At 37.1% G+C, this 16,032-nt stretch overlaps 1 protein-coding gene across 1 annotated transcript; it reads left to right on the top strand.

Annotated features, from left to right (window-relative positions):
* Positions 1–2,299: 2,299 nt before the first annotated feature.
* Positions 2,300–10,440, top strand: LOC139129602 (uncharacterized). The gene is made up of 6 exons (XM_070695264.1): positions 2,300–2,389; positions 4,175–4,269; positions 4,503–4,545; positions 5,287–5,496; positions 6,645–6,890; positions 9,225–10,440. The coding sequence occupies exons 2-6, from the start codon at positions 4,246–4,248 to the stop codon at positions 9,758–9,760; spliced, it is 1,059 nt and encodes a 352-aa protein (XP_070551365.1). The 5' UTR covers positions 2,300–2,389; positions 4,175–4,245; the 3' UTR covers positions 9,761–10,440.
* Positions 10,441–16,032: the final 5,592 nt, after the last annotated feature.

Genomic DNA, 16,032 nt, shown 5'->3' with positions numbered 1-16,032 from the left:
ACGTGGAAACACGAACATTCCTCAGCATGAAAGGAGAAATGACTACCATATAATTATCCTCCTGCACCGAGGAATATAATGAATAACCAATTGATGTTGTGTGCGCACCAGAAAGACAATAGTAGCACTTTCGTCGAATAGCTAAAGGGGGCACAACCGCGGCGACTGTGATAAGTCGAGGGGGGAGGGGTGAAAGATTACACACCGGCTGGCCTGAGTGCTTACCTCTGTTCTTTACTTCCCGCAAGGAATCAACACCGTAGATGGTTTTTCTGTAAAAAAACCTCCTGCTTCTATTAGGCTACTTCAGGAACTTAAACCGACAGTTTGGTTTCTTTATCTATGAGAAAAGTACAGTACAGTGCCTCCGACCAAATAAGCATATAGGCACAAGTTGACCAATATTTTGGGCTTAAGAATGATTGCTAATATAATAATTCTTTTAATTTTTTGGCAAGGGAGTTACCAATCATCACAATCTATTGGGGTTTTAAGAGTCCGCCGGTGTCCGAGGTAAATTCTTCGAGGAAACTTACTTGCATACAAGAAAAAATCTGACCTGAATAATCGTGCCAGAGTGTTTTTATTTTTTTAAAGATATGTCCTTGCTTACCTACGTTACAGACCCGGGTCCCACAGCCAGCAAATTTTATCGACTGGTTTTATCCTAAAAAGTAAACTCATCTCAATTAATGACAACAGCCTCTCTGCCCTTGTCTGAATTTAATTATGAATAAGCTTGTCCAATATCATCAGTTTTTGTCACTATATACCTCACCAATATGTCATGTTGATTACGGAAACGTTGTACGTAACGTTACGTTGATTACGGAATCCTTAAAATGGCCGTCCCAATTTCCTGGTCATCGCATTGGTGCTAGTTAACGTTGACTGTTCACTTAAGGTAGTATGCTCCTCGAAAGTGAAAGACTTAAACTTTTGCTCTAACTTTCCTCAAGGAATCTTTCAATCATTCTCTTTCTGAATCAAGAATAAAAATAGGGGATCACCGTGCCAATTTTGGTACAAGAGAAACAAATTACCCAAGATTTACCGATATTATGACGATACGACTTTGATGTGGCAGATTTGTGGTACATGACTTGTTATGGCGTAAACAAGCACCGCAAACTGCATTTCAATTGTAGTTTAGTGGTGTTGGGATCTTCCAACAGTTTATGTTTGAGGTGCAGGCAGAACACGCTTGCTTACTTATTTCCAGAATTACCCATCCTCTGTTTTACCGTTCAGCCATGTTAATATCTGTGCAAGAACGGCAATGCTGCATATTTTCCACTCTATCCGAGTATTTTTTCTTCTTTTTGACATTTTCGAATGGGGGCCGGAATCTTTACTTGCTAAACAGGCCGTTGCGTTATGATTTTCTTCTGCCTTGTCACAAATGTCAAATCCAAAGTATTTCTGTTTCACTTTTACATGCCACGAAGTTTCGTCCCCACACATAACTCCTCGCTTGGTTGGATGACAAGCCTTGTGCTGCCCTCTTACTATGGTTTCTGAATTATGCAGCGCTAGCCTGTCTTTGCAAAGGTCAATCCACAGAGAGTTACGGTCAGCTCAGTTCAATCCGAACCAAGCGAGGTCAGGCTGTAATGTTCAGATTGAGAACAAAGTTTGATATGAGTTTTAATATCTCGTAAAGACAATTGGTCGTTATAGCAACCGTGTAAATTATCGGATAAACCCATACGCTACCGTCGACCGACGAGGCACCGAAAGTCAAAACGCGTTCTAGCTTATCAATATATGTCAGGAGGTGCACTAGACTATTGAAGAGTATATCCAAGTCACGTGACTTGGGTTTTACCAGCTTGAACGACAATGATAAGGGGGCCTCGAGTGTTGGCGTGCGTGGGGTTCCGAAACACAAATCTGCTTGTGAAACTTACTACAGTCGATCATTCAATACTTTGGAAATACCCGTCTTGCTAATATATGATAGGACCAGCGTAGATCGAATATATTCTACAAAACTGTCAGAGAAGTTAAAAAGACACTCAAAGACAGATGAGTAACGGTACATAAATATTCACTATGAAACAACAAATGTACCACGTGATCAAGTCGCCAAACGAGCTCCCTAGCTACAATTCCAATACTATCGAAACTGGACACAGCCAACAAAAAATTGTGAAGACTGTGACTCGGCGTCTGCTGCAGTAGCAGCCAGCATGACCTGGTTCAAATGAACAAAGGTATATTCTGGTGAATCATACGTCATGTGAACATCGGACCCTGCCTGATTGGTCAGAACAGTCACGTGACAATAACTAGAGTCCGCAGAACACGACAAGACGGATCTCTCAATAGTATACCCGACTCATCGTCTAGCAGAACACTCAGCGTATTGGCATTGAAAATCGGCAAGGTGAGACATGAAACTCTAATCTACTCGACATAAATGCCGTTATTTTGTCACAGAATGCCTGTTCTACATATTCCGTAGATATTGTCCTGACTCTCGATTTATATTTTTGGTAAGTAATTTCCGCATTGTTTGTACGCCATGACTCTTACCTAAGCCATAGTCCCGACGCAGCAGGCCTTGTATACGGAAGATTTATGTACAATGCGCGGCAAGCTACTTGACGAGTCCTAATTGTAATGTACATTCAGTGTAAGTTACTGTAATTACGTTTTTCACCGTATCTGTTTCTGGCCTTTAAGGTGCTTCTCTCCAAAACTCGAGTTTTCTAATTAAAAAACACGAAACATTAAATTGGGCGAGGGTCGGTGAACAAAGATTTATAATCCGGGATCGAGTATGGTCAACATAGAGATACGTCTCATACGTATTATGAGTCGAGCACTGCCAGACGACAAAAAGGGACAACTCTGGTATGCTGCCAAAGCGCATGCCAAATGTTCCGATGAGGCAGTTCATTAAAGTCTACGCTACCTTCTAGCACCCCTATCGCAGACACTTCATTCATGGATGTACAAACTATGTTTGTACAGCCATGCTTCACTGTATCTTTCTTGGAAAGCCCCTTCCATATTCCCAGCCATCTCCTTCCATTCTCCGATTTCTACATTCCAAAAATGATTGACTTTGTAAATCAAGCTAGGGCTGCCACACTTGAAGGTATTGTAAGAACGGTAATTTTCGGCAACGTTTTATCACATGGATACGAATAGTTTGCTAAAAACGTCAAACCCTTGCATTTCTGATACTTGACTGATACAGATCAACAGTTCAGATTAGCTTTTAAAAAGTTTAACTTAAATACCATCCAATGTTAAATTCAAGAAAATGTGGTAACTTTAATTTTAGAGTAGTTACAAGGAAAACAGACAAACAGGACTGTCAAATTTAATGAACTATCCAAAATACGAATGTTAATTGAAGGTCTCATTTATTACTTCCCTGGCTCTAAATAATTGTCGCGATTAACTGTGTCTGGCCTTTAAGGAGGTCTTCCGAGAGCTTTGACATCCTTGTATGTATCTTTAGTAAGTGGCAGATTAGAGTACTGCTCTGTGGCCTGGTCTCCAAACTGTCAATATTTGAGTGACCATGTAGAGAAAGTTCAAAAAAGCTTTCTGAAATATATGTGTCTGAAGTTTATCGGGTACTATAATAGTGATTACAAACAGTCCTGTATGCATTTTAATCTCCCTTCTCTCTCGCTTCGGCGGAAGGTTTTAGATTTGACTTTTTTAAACGGAATAGTTTCAGGGAGATCTTATTGTCCCTATACCTTTTATATCAATTGCCATTTTATGCACCACTCAGACGCCCCAGGGCCAGTCTTTATTTCAATTTCCACGTTTCAGGTGAATCTTAGAAAATATGCGTTTATCCTATGGTCTATTACACTATGTAATGACATTTCGGTGGATATTTTTTTTACCTAGTACTGCTTTTAAGACGTTTGTGTCAAGATATTTTTATTCTTAGGGCCCATTCTCTGTATTTATTCTGTGCATATTGTATTTTTAGTTTTGATTATGTTTGTTTATATTGTACTGTTTGCTTGTTTGTTTTGTTTGTATTTATTTTCTCAGAGTCTGTTATTGGGCCTTTTCGCCTGTTGACCGGCAAATAAATAAATAAAAAAATAAATGAAATACGAATACTAATTAAAGGTAACATTTATTACTTCCCTGGCTCTAATAATAGTCTCGATTTACTTGTCTTTCCTGCTCCAAGGATCGCATCAAACAAATTGCACGAACCCATGTGAGACAAACTACATAATCTTCCGGAGATAGATACACACAATGGGCGGCAGAGACGTCCACGAGGTAAGATAATATATTACCAAAATTATGTCTTTTTAAACTTGACATCCGCACAGCAATGTAATATGTTGGGCATATTGAATGAGGGATGACGTAGAAACGTTTTGAATCAACGTGAGGAAACTGTTTCACTGGGTGATATTAAATATATTACATCCAAATATGGTATCAGCTCGTTCGTGGCTGATCATTAGATAATGACTAATACTCCCTGCGATATACTTATTTAATTACAGTCATATGAAAGAGAATTTTCCGATCATGATGGCGGTATTCCAGGTAAGTGTAATTTATAAAACTATGTCTTTACACATAAGAAAACCTACTGTGCTATCTTTTAACGATGCGAAAATAACATTTTAATGTGATTATTATTAAAATCTTGCTCTCGCAATAATGCTAGGTTGTCAAACGACAAAAATTGAGTCCCGTTTATAGACGCCCAGATAACAACATTTCAGGAATCTTTCCTGTACGTACAATTAGTGGTATACATCCCTCTAACTAACCATGGAATGGAAGCAGGGTTTTTGAACTGTTGTTTTAAGCTATTTTGCATAGGCCACACGGACTGTGACCACACACACATACAACTTCTTACCTTGTACAACGGTAACCTCATAAGCAGAGAAGACAATTGCTGACGTAATATTGTTGTCTGGCTTATTTATATGGGAGTTCATTGTAGAGATAAACGTGATTTAGCAAAAGAAAATACAGACAGAGCTCGTACATGAAAGAGATTGGCAGTTTAATGATAACATATTTTAAAATATCAATGAATGCGTCGACAGCGGTAACACTTGTGTGAACTTATATTTACGTCTTATATCAAGGCACAGAGACGATTTATGGTCCTTACTGTTTAGACAGTAATGTACCGTTAAATTCTCATGGTATCTTCTAATTTCTAGAGGAAGGTGATTCCTTGTACTAGTGCGTTTGACTGCAAAGGAGAGAGTAATAGTTTATCAACACGTTCTGAAAAAAGTTCATTTTTTGAATGTTTTGTTCTCACAGAAGTCTATCAACCCCAAGCGTCAGCATATCAATGGCCGGGACAACTCTCAGACTATCAGTCTTCCCAGAATGTTAATATGTGGCCAACAAATCAATTTATCCAAGGAACTTCCAGTCCTGGCTTTCTTGGAAGTCAACCACCAACACCGGCATATCATCACAATATCGAGCAATCACCAACTTTCTCGCAGAATCCTTATTTGATACCAGGTAAACAAACACACCACTTAGCTACATACCATTTCAGAAATATTATTTTTGAATATGAAGTCTACCATGCATTATAGCACCTTTTCGGCCACCGAAGGGACTGGTATCTACCCTACAAAGTCTTGAATAAGAAAAAGTGTCTCAATCTGAAGTTTCAGTTCAGTTATGCCAGGATATTTTGTAACATTGCAAAAGGAGTATATACCAGAAGATACCTATACAAGTAATTTTTCCTCTGTATGTATGCATTTCATTATTATTTGTTCAAAATTATTTTGATAGAAGAATGACGATGCAGTTTAGCTGGAGGCAACTGCCTTAAATATAAGACATTTGGTACAACACACTCAAAAAATATCGGCTGTATTTATAGTGTAACTACGAACAGTAATATGTTGTGTGTAAAACACTAGCCGTAAAAATATTTTAACAAGTAACAATGGCATCGATTGCAAGCTGTCGCTAAGGTAGAATACGCCTTTGGGACAGATATTCGGACTCTCAATTTTTCGCAGTTTTTTTCTGATATACCACCTATGGGGTTCATTTTGAAGCTTTTGGTGTAAACAAAACTTTTCATGGGCTTAGTTTTTCGAATTTCGAAAATACTTAACACAGAGATGTCGGCAATTTTGAATTTTAAATATTGGTAAATCTTGGGTTATTAGATTCTATAGCACCAACATTTGCTCGGTGATCCTTGATTTTTATTCTTGATTTTGAAAGACAATGGTTGCGAGATTCCCTAAGAAAAGTTTGAGCAAAAATTTAAGTCTTCCACTTTCGAGGCTCATACTACTCTTGTGCCCTTAAAGAACAACACCTAATTTGCCTTTGGAAAGAGTTATATCAAAAACGTAATTTATAAATCATTTTACGCTGTTAAAAGCTCATAGATGGGCTTTGCTACCATTAGAAACATTGAAATTTTTATTTGCTAACTCAAAACAGTATAAAAACTTTCTGTAGAAATAAGCAGTCAGTTTTAGTGTACTCTATAACGTCATCGTCCTTAGCTAAATAAAAACTAGCCAAATGCATTTTCATGTCATTCTATGATCAACACTTTTGTCTTCTAATGTTAGTACTTGGTTTTCACAAATCTTTGTGTGTAGAATTCGTCTGATGGGATTTCTGATCAAACACAGGTCATCAAAATTATGTTGAAAGTTCTTCTTTCATATCACCAATTGGTCAACAACCTTCTTGGTCAACGCCAGAACAACAAATCTCGATCCAAGGACCGCAAAACTGGAGTGCTCCAATTCAACCGTTCCCACACAGTAACACCGAGTTTACACAGTCTGTATCGATGCCCATGTATTCCGAGCCAAGAGTGGAGCAACAGCCTATCGGTACAACACAGTTCATTGGAAAGCAGAGCAAGCTACAAGGTAAGTATCAATGCAAGACTAAGAATGTCTGCCGTTTGGCAAAAATGATAGCTACTGGGTATTGTGTGGTATAACAAAACATCAAAAGACTTACATCTATGCCCACAGAAGTTGTGAGATAGATTCAGAGGGACAAACAGTGTGCCGACGCCCTATCCAAACGATGGATTATCTGCAAGTGACCCTATTATGCATTTTTGAAAGCCAATAGATCTTGGCAAATGCAGCGATTTGCATTTTGTAATTTGCATTTTGTAATTCCAGGCATACACATCAAAGTAAATGATTAAAAATACAAGCCTCAGCATTTGTTAATAATTATTCTTTCAGAAAAAAAAAGTATTTTATGGGTTCCAAGCTGTGGTTTTTGTCGAGAATTCATTGTTTGGAAAGTGTCAACACCTATCCTAGAAACTTCAAGTAAAATTAATTTCGTCAATCAGAGATTGCATTTTCAATAGGACGAAAGTAAAGATCTCCTTCAAACAAAAGATCGTGCATGTTTTATTAGAAAATATAAATAACTTCTAATATTTAACGTTTTCTATGTTTTATATTTATTTCAAATGTTTTTTTTTTCTCCGGATAGGAACCTTCAATTGTCAAACAATCAGTCATGACCCAGAACGCGTTCTTGTACATTCTTTCTCCCTATCGAATTGTTCTTTTGAATGTACAGATTTCGTTATGAAGTCGTCAAGGAGAGTTATCTAGGATATTAGTTCCGTTGGTTTCCAGAAACGGATAATACTAATTTATACAAAAGCAGGATTTATGTTAATGATTTATAGTTGCTTTCCAAATTTTAAGGGTTGTTGTTACCATACTCTCAGTAATCGCCTGAGGAAGAACACTGAAATAGTTATTGAATCGCGATATGAAAATTTTGAACTAAACAGTATCGGAAATTTTTTACACTGTGTAAACTTTTATTGATAGAAATGGCTTATGGATATTGTACTTGTGATAGTATTTGCGTCGTGCCGGCTTTTCCAAGCATAGTAAATGGAGTCATATACGATGTTTGTTCCAAGGTTGATCTCTGACTAAAACTAGTGGAAGGAGGCTTAAAACATTGACCAATTACATGTGGAGTACCCCAGGGCTCTGTACTTGGCCCTACACTATTTTTGATGTACATCAATGATCTTCCTAATTCTTCAAAATTTTTTGACTTTAGGCTTTTTGCCGACGATTCCAACCTTTTCCACACTTTCTCACGTGAAACACGCTCTGTAAATGTTTCTTTTGTGGATGTACATTTACAAAACGTTGTTCAATGGTGCGATGCTAATAAGCTGACAGTTAATATAAGTAAAGCAAAGTATGTACTTTTCACGGCAATCGTAACTCTGTAACACTACAAGGCAATTTATCTGTAAAGAATGCTATCATAGAAGAAGTTCTACAAGCATCTTTTGTTGGGGTACTTGATAAACATTTGACATGGAAATTTCATATTAATGAGATAAATAATAGTATAAGAAAAAAGTAGGAATCATATTTAGGCTAAGAAATTATGTACCACAGCAAATTCTAGTACTGCTCTACAAAACTTTTATTGAACCAAATATTATGTAAGGTCTTTAGGTATGGGGAAGTACATATCCATCATACTTACATCATATTTTTATCACCAAAAAGATGCTGGTACGAATAATTACGTTTTCAAGATTTCGAGAGTCTACTGCACCTTTATTCTTCAGACTAGGTATACTGGATGTCTATAAACTTCATAAATTACTTCTGGGAAAATTCATGTTTGATTTGCATCATAAAAATATACCACATAATTTGAGTGATTACTTTAGATTAGCTGATCATTGCTATGACACTCGATTTAAACTAGGTCAAAGCTTGTCTTTACCGAAAGTACGTACAACTGCAGGACAGTTTGCAATTTCATATATGGGTGCCAACGTCTGGAACAACCTACCCAATATTGTCAAACAAAGTGCAACAAGAGATTTATTTATAAAATCCTTAAGACAGCATCTCTTAAGTGAATACTAAGATGTGTGAATATTTATCTTTTTTTTTTTATTTCAAATATAGAATTGTGACTAACAATTGACATAATTAGCCCTTTAAAACAAATATTGCAATGTAAATTTCATGAAAATGGGGCCAGGCTCGATTAGCTCTGAGCTATTATTCCTGGCTTCAACTTGCCTCTTTCCTCGTCATTGTATACTTTGTATACCTTATACTTATATTTGGAATTGGCAATAAAGTAAAGTAAAAATATTGCATTTAAAAAGTACAAAGAAAAGTACAAAGTCATTCATGTGTTTTTATAGCGACTTATGTTCAAGCATCTTATCTCCTCCACAGGTAGTGACTGGTCTGTCCAGGTATTGGGTACAGTAGATTGCGGTACAGAACCGGGGCAGTTCAATGAGCCATACGGTGTAGTGTGGCATGGAGACCGACTTTTGGTTTGTGACACAAACAACCATCGCATACAGATACTCAATAAGAATAATGTCGTCATTGATATTGTGCAATTTGATGGTCAGTTTCCACAACCATTCAAACCAGTCAGCGTAACTATATCACCTCAAGGTCGTCCAATCATTGCTGATGCAGGGAACCAGCAAATGATTGTTTGCAACGAAAATTTCGACATAATACAAACAATTCCTCAAACGGCACACGTTGATCTTAGAAGCATCACGGCGATTGGAAGGTTTGTATATGGATGTGACTGGAACGATTACGCTGTACTAAAATACAATATCGAAGATGGAAAAGTGATGGCAAAGGTCAGAGGTCAGTTCGGTTGGCCTCACACGGCGGTTGCAACAGCCAGCAATCGTGTTCTGGTCTCAGACTACAAGAAAACATGCCATTCACGTGTTGGATTCTGATTTGAACCTTCATGCATCACATTGTTCTAAAGGTACAGATAGTGGCCAGGTGCAGTGTCCAAGGGGCATTGATGTAGACTCGCATGGAAACATTTACATCTGTGACTACAGGAATCATAGGATTGCTAAATTCAGGTCAGATTGGCGGTTTGTTTGTAATTTGTTTGAAGGTGACGTGGCATGGCCATTCCAGATTGCCGTCAATAATGTTAACACAACATCAATTGCTGTCACACCAGGTTTTAGTGGGAAGTCCTACCACCAACTTAGGGTGTACACTCTGCCAACGTAGAGTATTAATAACAGAGCGGAAACCCCTATGATACAAATAATATCATTTTGGAATCTAAAATGGCGGTCTCCATTAGTACAACAAGCTTACATCTATTTTTTTATTTTCACGCAATGAGAGATAGTGTATATATAATTTGTTGTGCGTTCGCTTTGTGGTATTTATTTTGCAACATGAACGAAGTAGTTTCAAAGAAATGAAAAGATACTTATCAAGTCATATCACTAGCAACTTGACAATGACCTTTTGTACCGTAGTTCGACGTGGCTAGGAGATACAAAAAGTATTACTCGATGAGTCAGTTTGTCTTCTTTATCGAAAGTCTCCAAGAAGAACTTCATGCGTTATATTTTTCAAATAAAATACCGATACATAACTCATGTTAAAACTATGTTCAACTTGTCTTTTGACATTTTCTTTTTTTCGATTAAATTGAATATTTTCGGAAAAAACAAATAATCTTCGTATGCTTGATCTCCCAATAACCCATTTACATGCAAGGTGAGAAATATGACTCATCCAAGTTTTATATCTGGAATCTTCCTCTCATATTAAGCAAATTAAGTTAACCGTCATATAACTATCTATAAAGGTGCAAAATGTATTTTTCATTGTGTTCTATTTTAAGTTTTCACTGTTCTTTTAAAGACGACTCCCTCTTTTATTTCGGTATCTTACGAATTCATAAAGTATGCACCGCGGGGCAGTGGTAAGGGTACCGGTCTCATTAGCAGGTAGGTCAAGAGTCACGACCTCACTGTTAGAGGATGGGGAGTTCCTGACTCTACTAGCACAGTGTTGTATCCTTGAGCAAGGCACTTTACTCCTCATTGCTCCATTGGGCAGTTGGTTATGGGTAGCTCATCCTGTAATTGGACAATGCCTGTTGGATGATTTTTATTAAAATAAAAATAAATAAAATAATACCAAGAGAATAGAAAGACCTTTTTATATTCGATTCCATGAAGGAATGTTTCAGTTCTGGTATGTTCCTTGCCACAGTGTAGCATCAAAACACGAATAGATCAAAATACATCTACAGGTAAAGATAAGAATGAAATATAATAATTTTTGCAAGAGTACAGTAAGAACAATATACAAAAACGGTAAACATATAAAGTATAAAAAATCAAGGACAATATTGCACACACTTGACAACGGGTTTACGGGGATATACATTTTCGAAACTGCAAAAATTACTTCGGGTAACCATGTGCAAAAACAAAATGGTCAATATTTTCCCACAGACACAATAAATTTAAAATGATCGCCATTATTTCGGGTCTCTAAATATGGGAATAATATACTGAATCTTGTTATTTTATCCAATGGTTATTCTGTAAAAGTTCACTTTGAACTTTTGAAAATAAGCTCTAGTAACGTTTCACAGTCAACCTGGTTGTAAGAGCGTGGAGTGACACTGGATGTCGCGCACTACATGTACCTGCCGATATGACAACGCTCAGTGTAAACAAAGAGTGATCTTCGCTCCGTATGACCATGGAGAGCAATGGAGATAAGGACAGATTTAAAGCTGAGGAAATTTATTGATTGGTATAATAAAACACTGCATCTTTAAATTTAAACCTAGGAATCTTTTATTTTATTGTTCATTGAAATATGGAGGATTTGTCCCACGCGATGTTGACTTCTTCGCACAGTTTATGAACTTCGGACTGGTTACACAAATATTCCGTATTTATGCACAAGGCGGATTAAGACAGGTCCCAAAATTTTATTTCCATCATTTGTAAAATTATGGGCATGGGTATTCGATAAATCGGTTATTACCCGGTATCGCCTATTCCTTGTGTCGTATCAGTGTTCGTGTTATTCGTGCTGCGTCAGACACTCGATTTCGTCTCGTGTCTGACGCAGCACAAATGACACTCATGCTGATACGACACAGGAACAGGCGATATTGGGTAACAGTTTCTAATTGCACTGCGACACTGTCAGCAACAGAGAAGTTACAGATGCCTGAAATCCGCTTTATATTTCTAGATATAATTTGCCCACGAATTAGCATACCACCATCGACTCGGACACTTAGATAACCAACACTCTGAAGTGAACAACAGCGACTAGCGCTCCAAATACATATGAAATGTATACAGGAAACCAGCGTAATTGTTTGTCATCCTAGCTGCGCAAGACGTACGCACAATAGCTACACTAGGCTAGGGATACAATGTTCTCGAACACACAATAACCAGTTTTGACAAAAGACACATTGTTAGTCCACAGTACTCAAGTTAGGTCATAACCTGAGTGTCTACAACAGGAAAAATAAATGTAAAGTTCCTCACCGTTATTTTAAGGTTTCTCCACTGCCACTTTATTGTACATTTATATATGAGAAATGAATTTAAAATATGGAGAAAGTTTTGGTAAGGTTATGTACACAAGGAAATATTTTGTTTGATTATGCAAAGCCATGTACACATGTGTCGAGTCTACACAGAAAAGGCAACTTTGTAGGGAACCGTGATTCAATAATATTTTCAATAATTTTCCTATAGTCACACACATTAGGAAAGCGGATTAAAAAATGGGAACACACTTAGTGAGACGTTGCCATGGCTACAGCCATTTAAGTATATACGGGCATCCTCTCTGATTGGTCAACAGACACGTGACAAATTTACAATGCTAGAATCTACCTTTTACAGCCCCCGGTCAGTCGAGGAGTAAATCTCCACGGGGTGTTTGGCGTACAAGATCTCTAAGGTGAGAATGACACACATATTTCATGATCAAATTTGATCATGGTTTGTGCTAAAGTTTGTATAGTTTCATTCCAAGCATGCTACATTTCACTTTTCTGATTCCGCCTTGCTTTTTTTGCCATGATGCTCGTTTCCTTTTCAACTCACTAGTGAAAGTGTGCCGTATATCCTTTGTTTGAGACGTACTTCATTGTAAAATAATGCGAAATCCGAAGTCATTGCAAAGTTTATTCGTAATGTTGATATCAAGCCTGGGAGTGTACAATCACAAATGTAGCATAAAAGTGTTGATTAGAGAGTTTTGTAGTAATAAATGTTATTAGCAATGTACGTAAAGATCATACCGTCTACAAAAGTGTGTGACCCCAAGGTGTCACGGTACACTTAACTATTGAATAGGAACAATGAGAATGCCAGTTTTGGCCTGACCGTAGAAGTGCGATCTCATCGAGTCTGTCTCAGTGACCACAACATTAGTAGGTGAAATAATGAAAATTAAACTGAGCCGAATGGATGCCTCAAAGATTAGAACATCTTCTGACAGAACCATTCCAGTCATTTCTCAATGAAATTCGCCGAAGAAATCGTGGTCAAAATCTCCACCTCTAAAAAGACGATTCACTTACTGAGCAGTTTGTTTTGATTGCACCCCCTGCACACAGCTGTGGAGTTTAATAAAGAATACAAACAAATCAAGCTAGACCATGCATTGTTAACACACTCCATATGAATGCGCCTCTCAACTGCCTTTCAGATAACCTAGGGGACAATGTCGTCAACAAGGAGAACTTCTGATCCAGGCATAAAATCAAGGAGTTTTGTATTCCAGGTTGGAACTCCTTGAGTATGGAATATAATCACCTAGCGACAAAAAATGAGGGCAAATTGAAACAGCTCAACTAAATCTGAAAAAAGTCGAACTAATTAATTTGCATTGTTTCCATTAACTTAGCTCAAATGCCTTATTAATTCATCTAATGTGAACAACCCATCTGAGCAGATAATAGCGTATCTATTTGTACATTTCTCTATCAGATTTTCAAGGTCAATCATTCCATCATGGCCGAAAATTCCACGAACAAGCACGTGATGATTTCGCACAACTGGGATCACCATCGAAAAGTAATACGAATTAAAAAAGCTTTGGAAGAGAGAGGCTATACAATGTGGATCGACTTGGAAAACATCAGAGGTGAGAATTGAAAGCAATTGGCTTGTCACAACTTTATCATTAATGGCGACTTCCTAAGAGTGTAATAATTTCGAAATTTGCATGCCAGTGATACAAACAGCAGTCTGGTAAAGAAAGCAAGTCTACGGCGAATATCAACTTTAATCACCGTGAGACTTTATTTTGATGCACTTTCGTCTACCTTGTTAACTTTTCACTTCCAGGTTGGGTAGCTTTTCACCAAAATGGCTTCGTAGAAAACACAGGTATTATCAATGGAGATAGGGAAATGGGATCAACCGGTCCACCTAATTGAATAGCAAATACGACTGCACATTTGAAAGCACCATTCAGTTTTGCTTTCTATGTGTTGTTATCGAATTAGTAACGTTAGTATACTTACAATAGCACAGCTGTAAAATAGCCATAATAAAGCCTTATCAAAAATCACAAACCGAAAACATAGCGAGTCATTAGGTTACAATACGCGTTGGAAACAAGAATCTTGCATATAGACATTGTCAAACAAATACTTTAAAGTTTAGCTCTCTAAGGAAGAAAAGTTTTCTGAAATGAAATCAAATGCATAGCGTAATTAAGAATAAACAATATTGTATATCGATGTATACAGATGTCCTCTTATGTAACATATTTTATTGCTTTGTACTTGAAGTAATTTGTGTTATATATTATATATATATATATATATATATATATATAATATATATATATATATATATATATATATATATATAAACAGATTACTTCAAGTACAAAGTAATGAAATCTATTACTTAAGTTTCATGCATCTTGCAATCCTCAGATAGAGTGAAAGGATTACTAGCTCGACACTCTTACATATATGATCGGGACGAACCATTCTATTTGTAGGTAGTGTTAAAATTCGATAAATAATATTTGTTTTGGTGGCGACATTTTGAAACCAACTCAGAGCGTTTGTTTAACAGTGTAGATTTGTCAGCATTGATAATATGCAGCTTTTCTGATATGCAAAGATTACATCGCTTGTTCATGTTAGAGTAGCTCAATGCTTTATCAATGATTGACCATGAAATGTCAAAGTCTTGTCCCTTATTTCTTAAGTTCCATACATATTTTGATAACTCGGTGTCGTTTTTGTATCTCTCGTTGCGGAACGACTTCATGTGATTAGTGTAGCGCGTCTTGAAGGTGTTATCAGTGAGGCCGATGTAAACCCTCTCTCCGTTGCCCTCCGTTGATACGTTGGCCTTGTACACCACGCCTTTGACTTGACAGCTACCCTTCAAGGGGCATGCTGACTTAACCCTGCAATTGCAATCAGCTGGTTGGTCCTTACGCTGTTCTCCGGAGATTACCCTCTTATTGTGCGATTTGATTATACTTGCCATATTCCTCATACAGCTATAACTCACTTTAATTGTGTTTCTGTTGAAGATCTTGTGAAGTTAGATCTTGTGAAGTTTAGACCCCTTTGGAAAATATTTATCGACAAGTTGGAGAAATTTCCTGCCGATGTTTGTTTCCACGTTCTTGCTGAAAGGGGGGTTGAACCACGTGATATGACGCTTCCAGTTAACAGGAAGCGTCATATCACGTGTAATTTCCCTCGAGGACATCTGTATACTTCAGTATATATATATATATATATATATATATATATATATATATATATATATATATATATATATATATATTATTTTTCTGTTTTTCATTTTACCATTTAATGTTTTAAAGCCAACATCGATCAAATGATTGCTGAGGGAGTAGACGGCGCTGGTGTTGTTCTTCTGTGCTTCTCTAAATCATATAAGAAATCACGCAACTGTAGGAAGGAAGCAAAACGTGCAAAGGATAAAGAGAAGGATGTAGTCTTTTTAAACATCGAAAAGAATGTGACGCTGGGTAAGTACGGTATTTATTGTACTGGACCTTAAAGTTTATGTAGGCAACATTTTGCTCAAAATGTAGCAGCTTAGCGTAAATTTATGGAGCCGATCATCCAAGATCGGTAGTTAAAATCATAATACAATGTGTGCAGATAAGACAAAAATATAAACAGTATGTGGAATTTATTGAT

Source organism: Ptychodera flava, chromosome 3 (genome assembly GCF_041260155.1).
Source record: "Ptychodera flava strain L36383 chromosome 3, AS_Pfla_20210202, whole genome shotgun sequence".
In the NCBI taxonomy this organism is placed as follows: domain Eukaryota; kingdom Metazoa; phylum Hemichordata; class Enteropneusta; family Ptychoderidae; genus Ptychodera; species Ptychodera flava.
The sequence above is the reverse complement of the archived record's forward strand: the minus strand, read 5'-3'. Positions and strand labels throughout refer to the sequence as shown.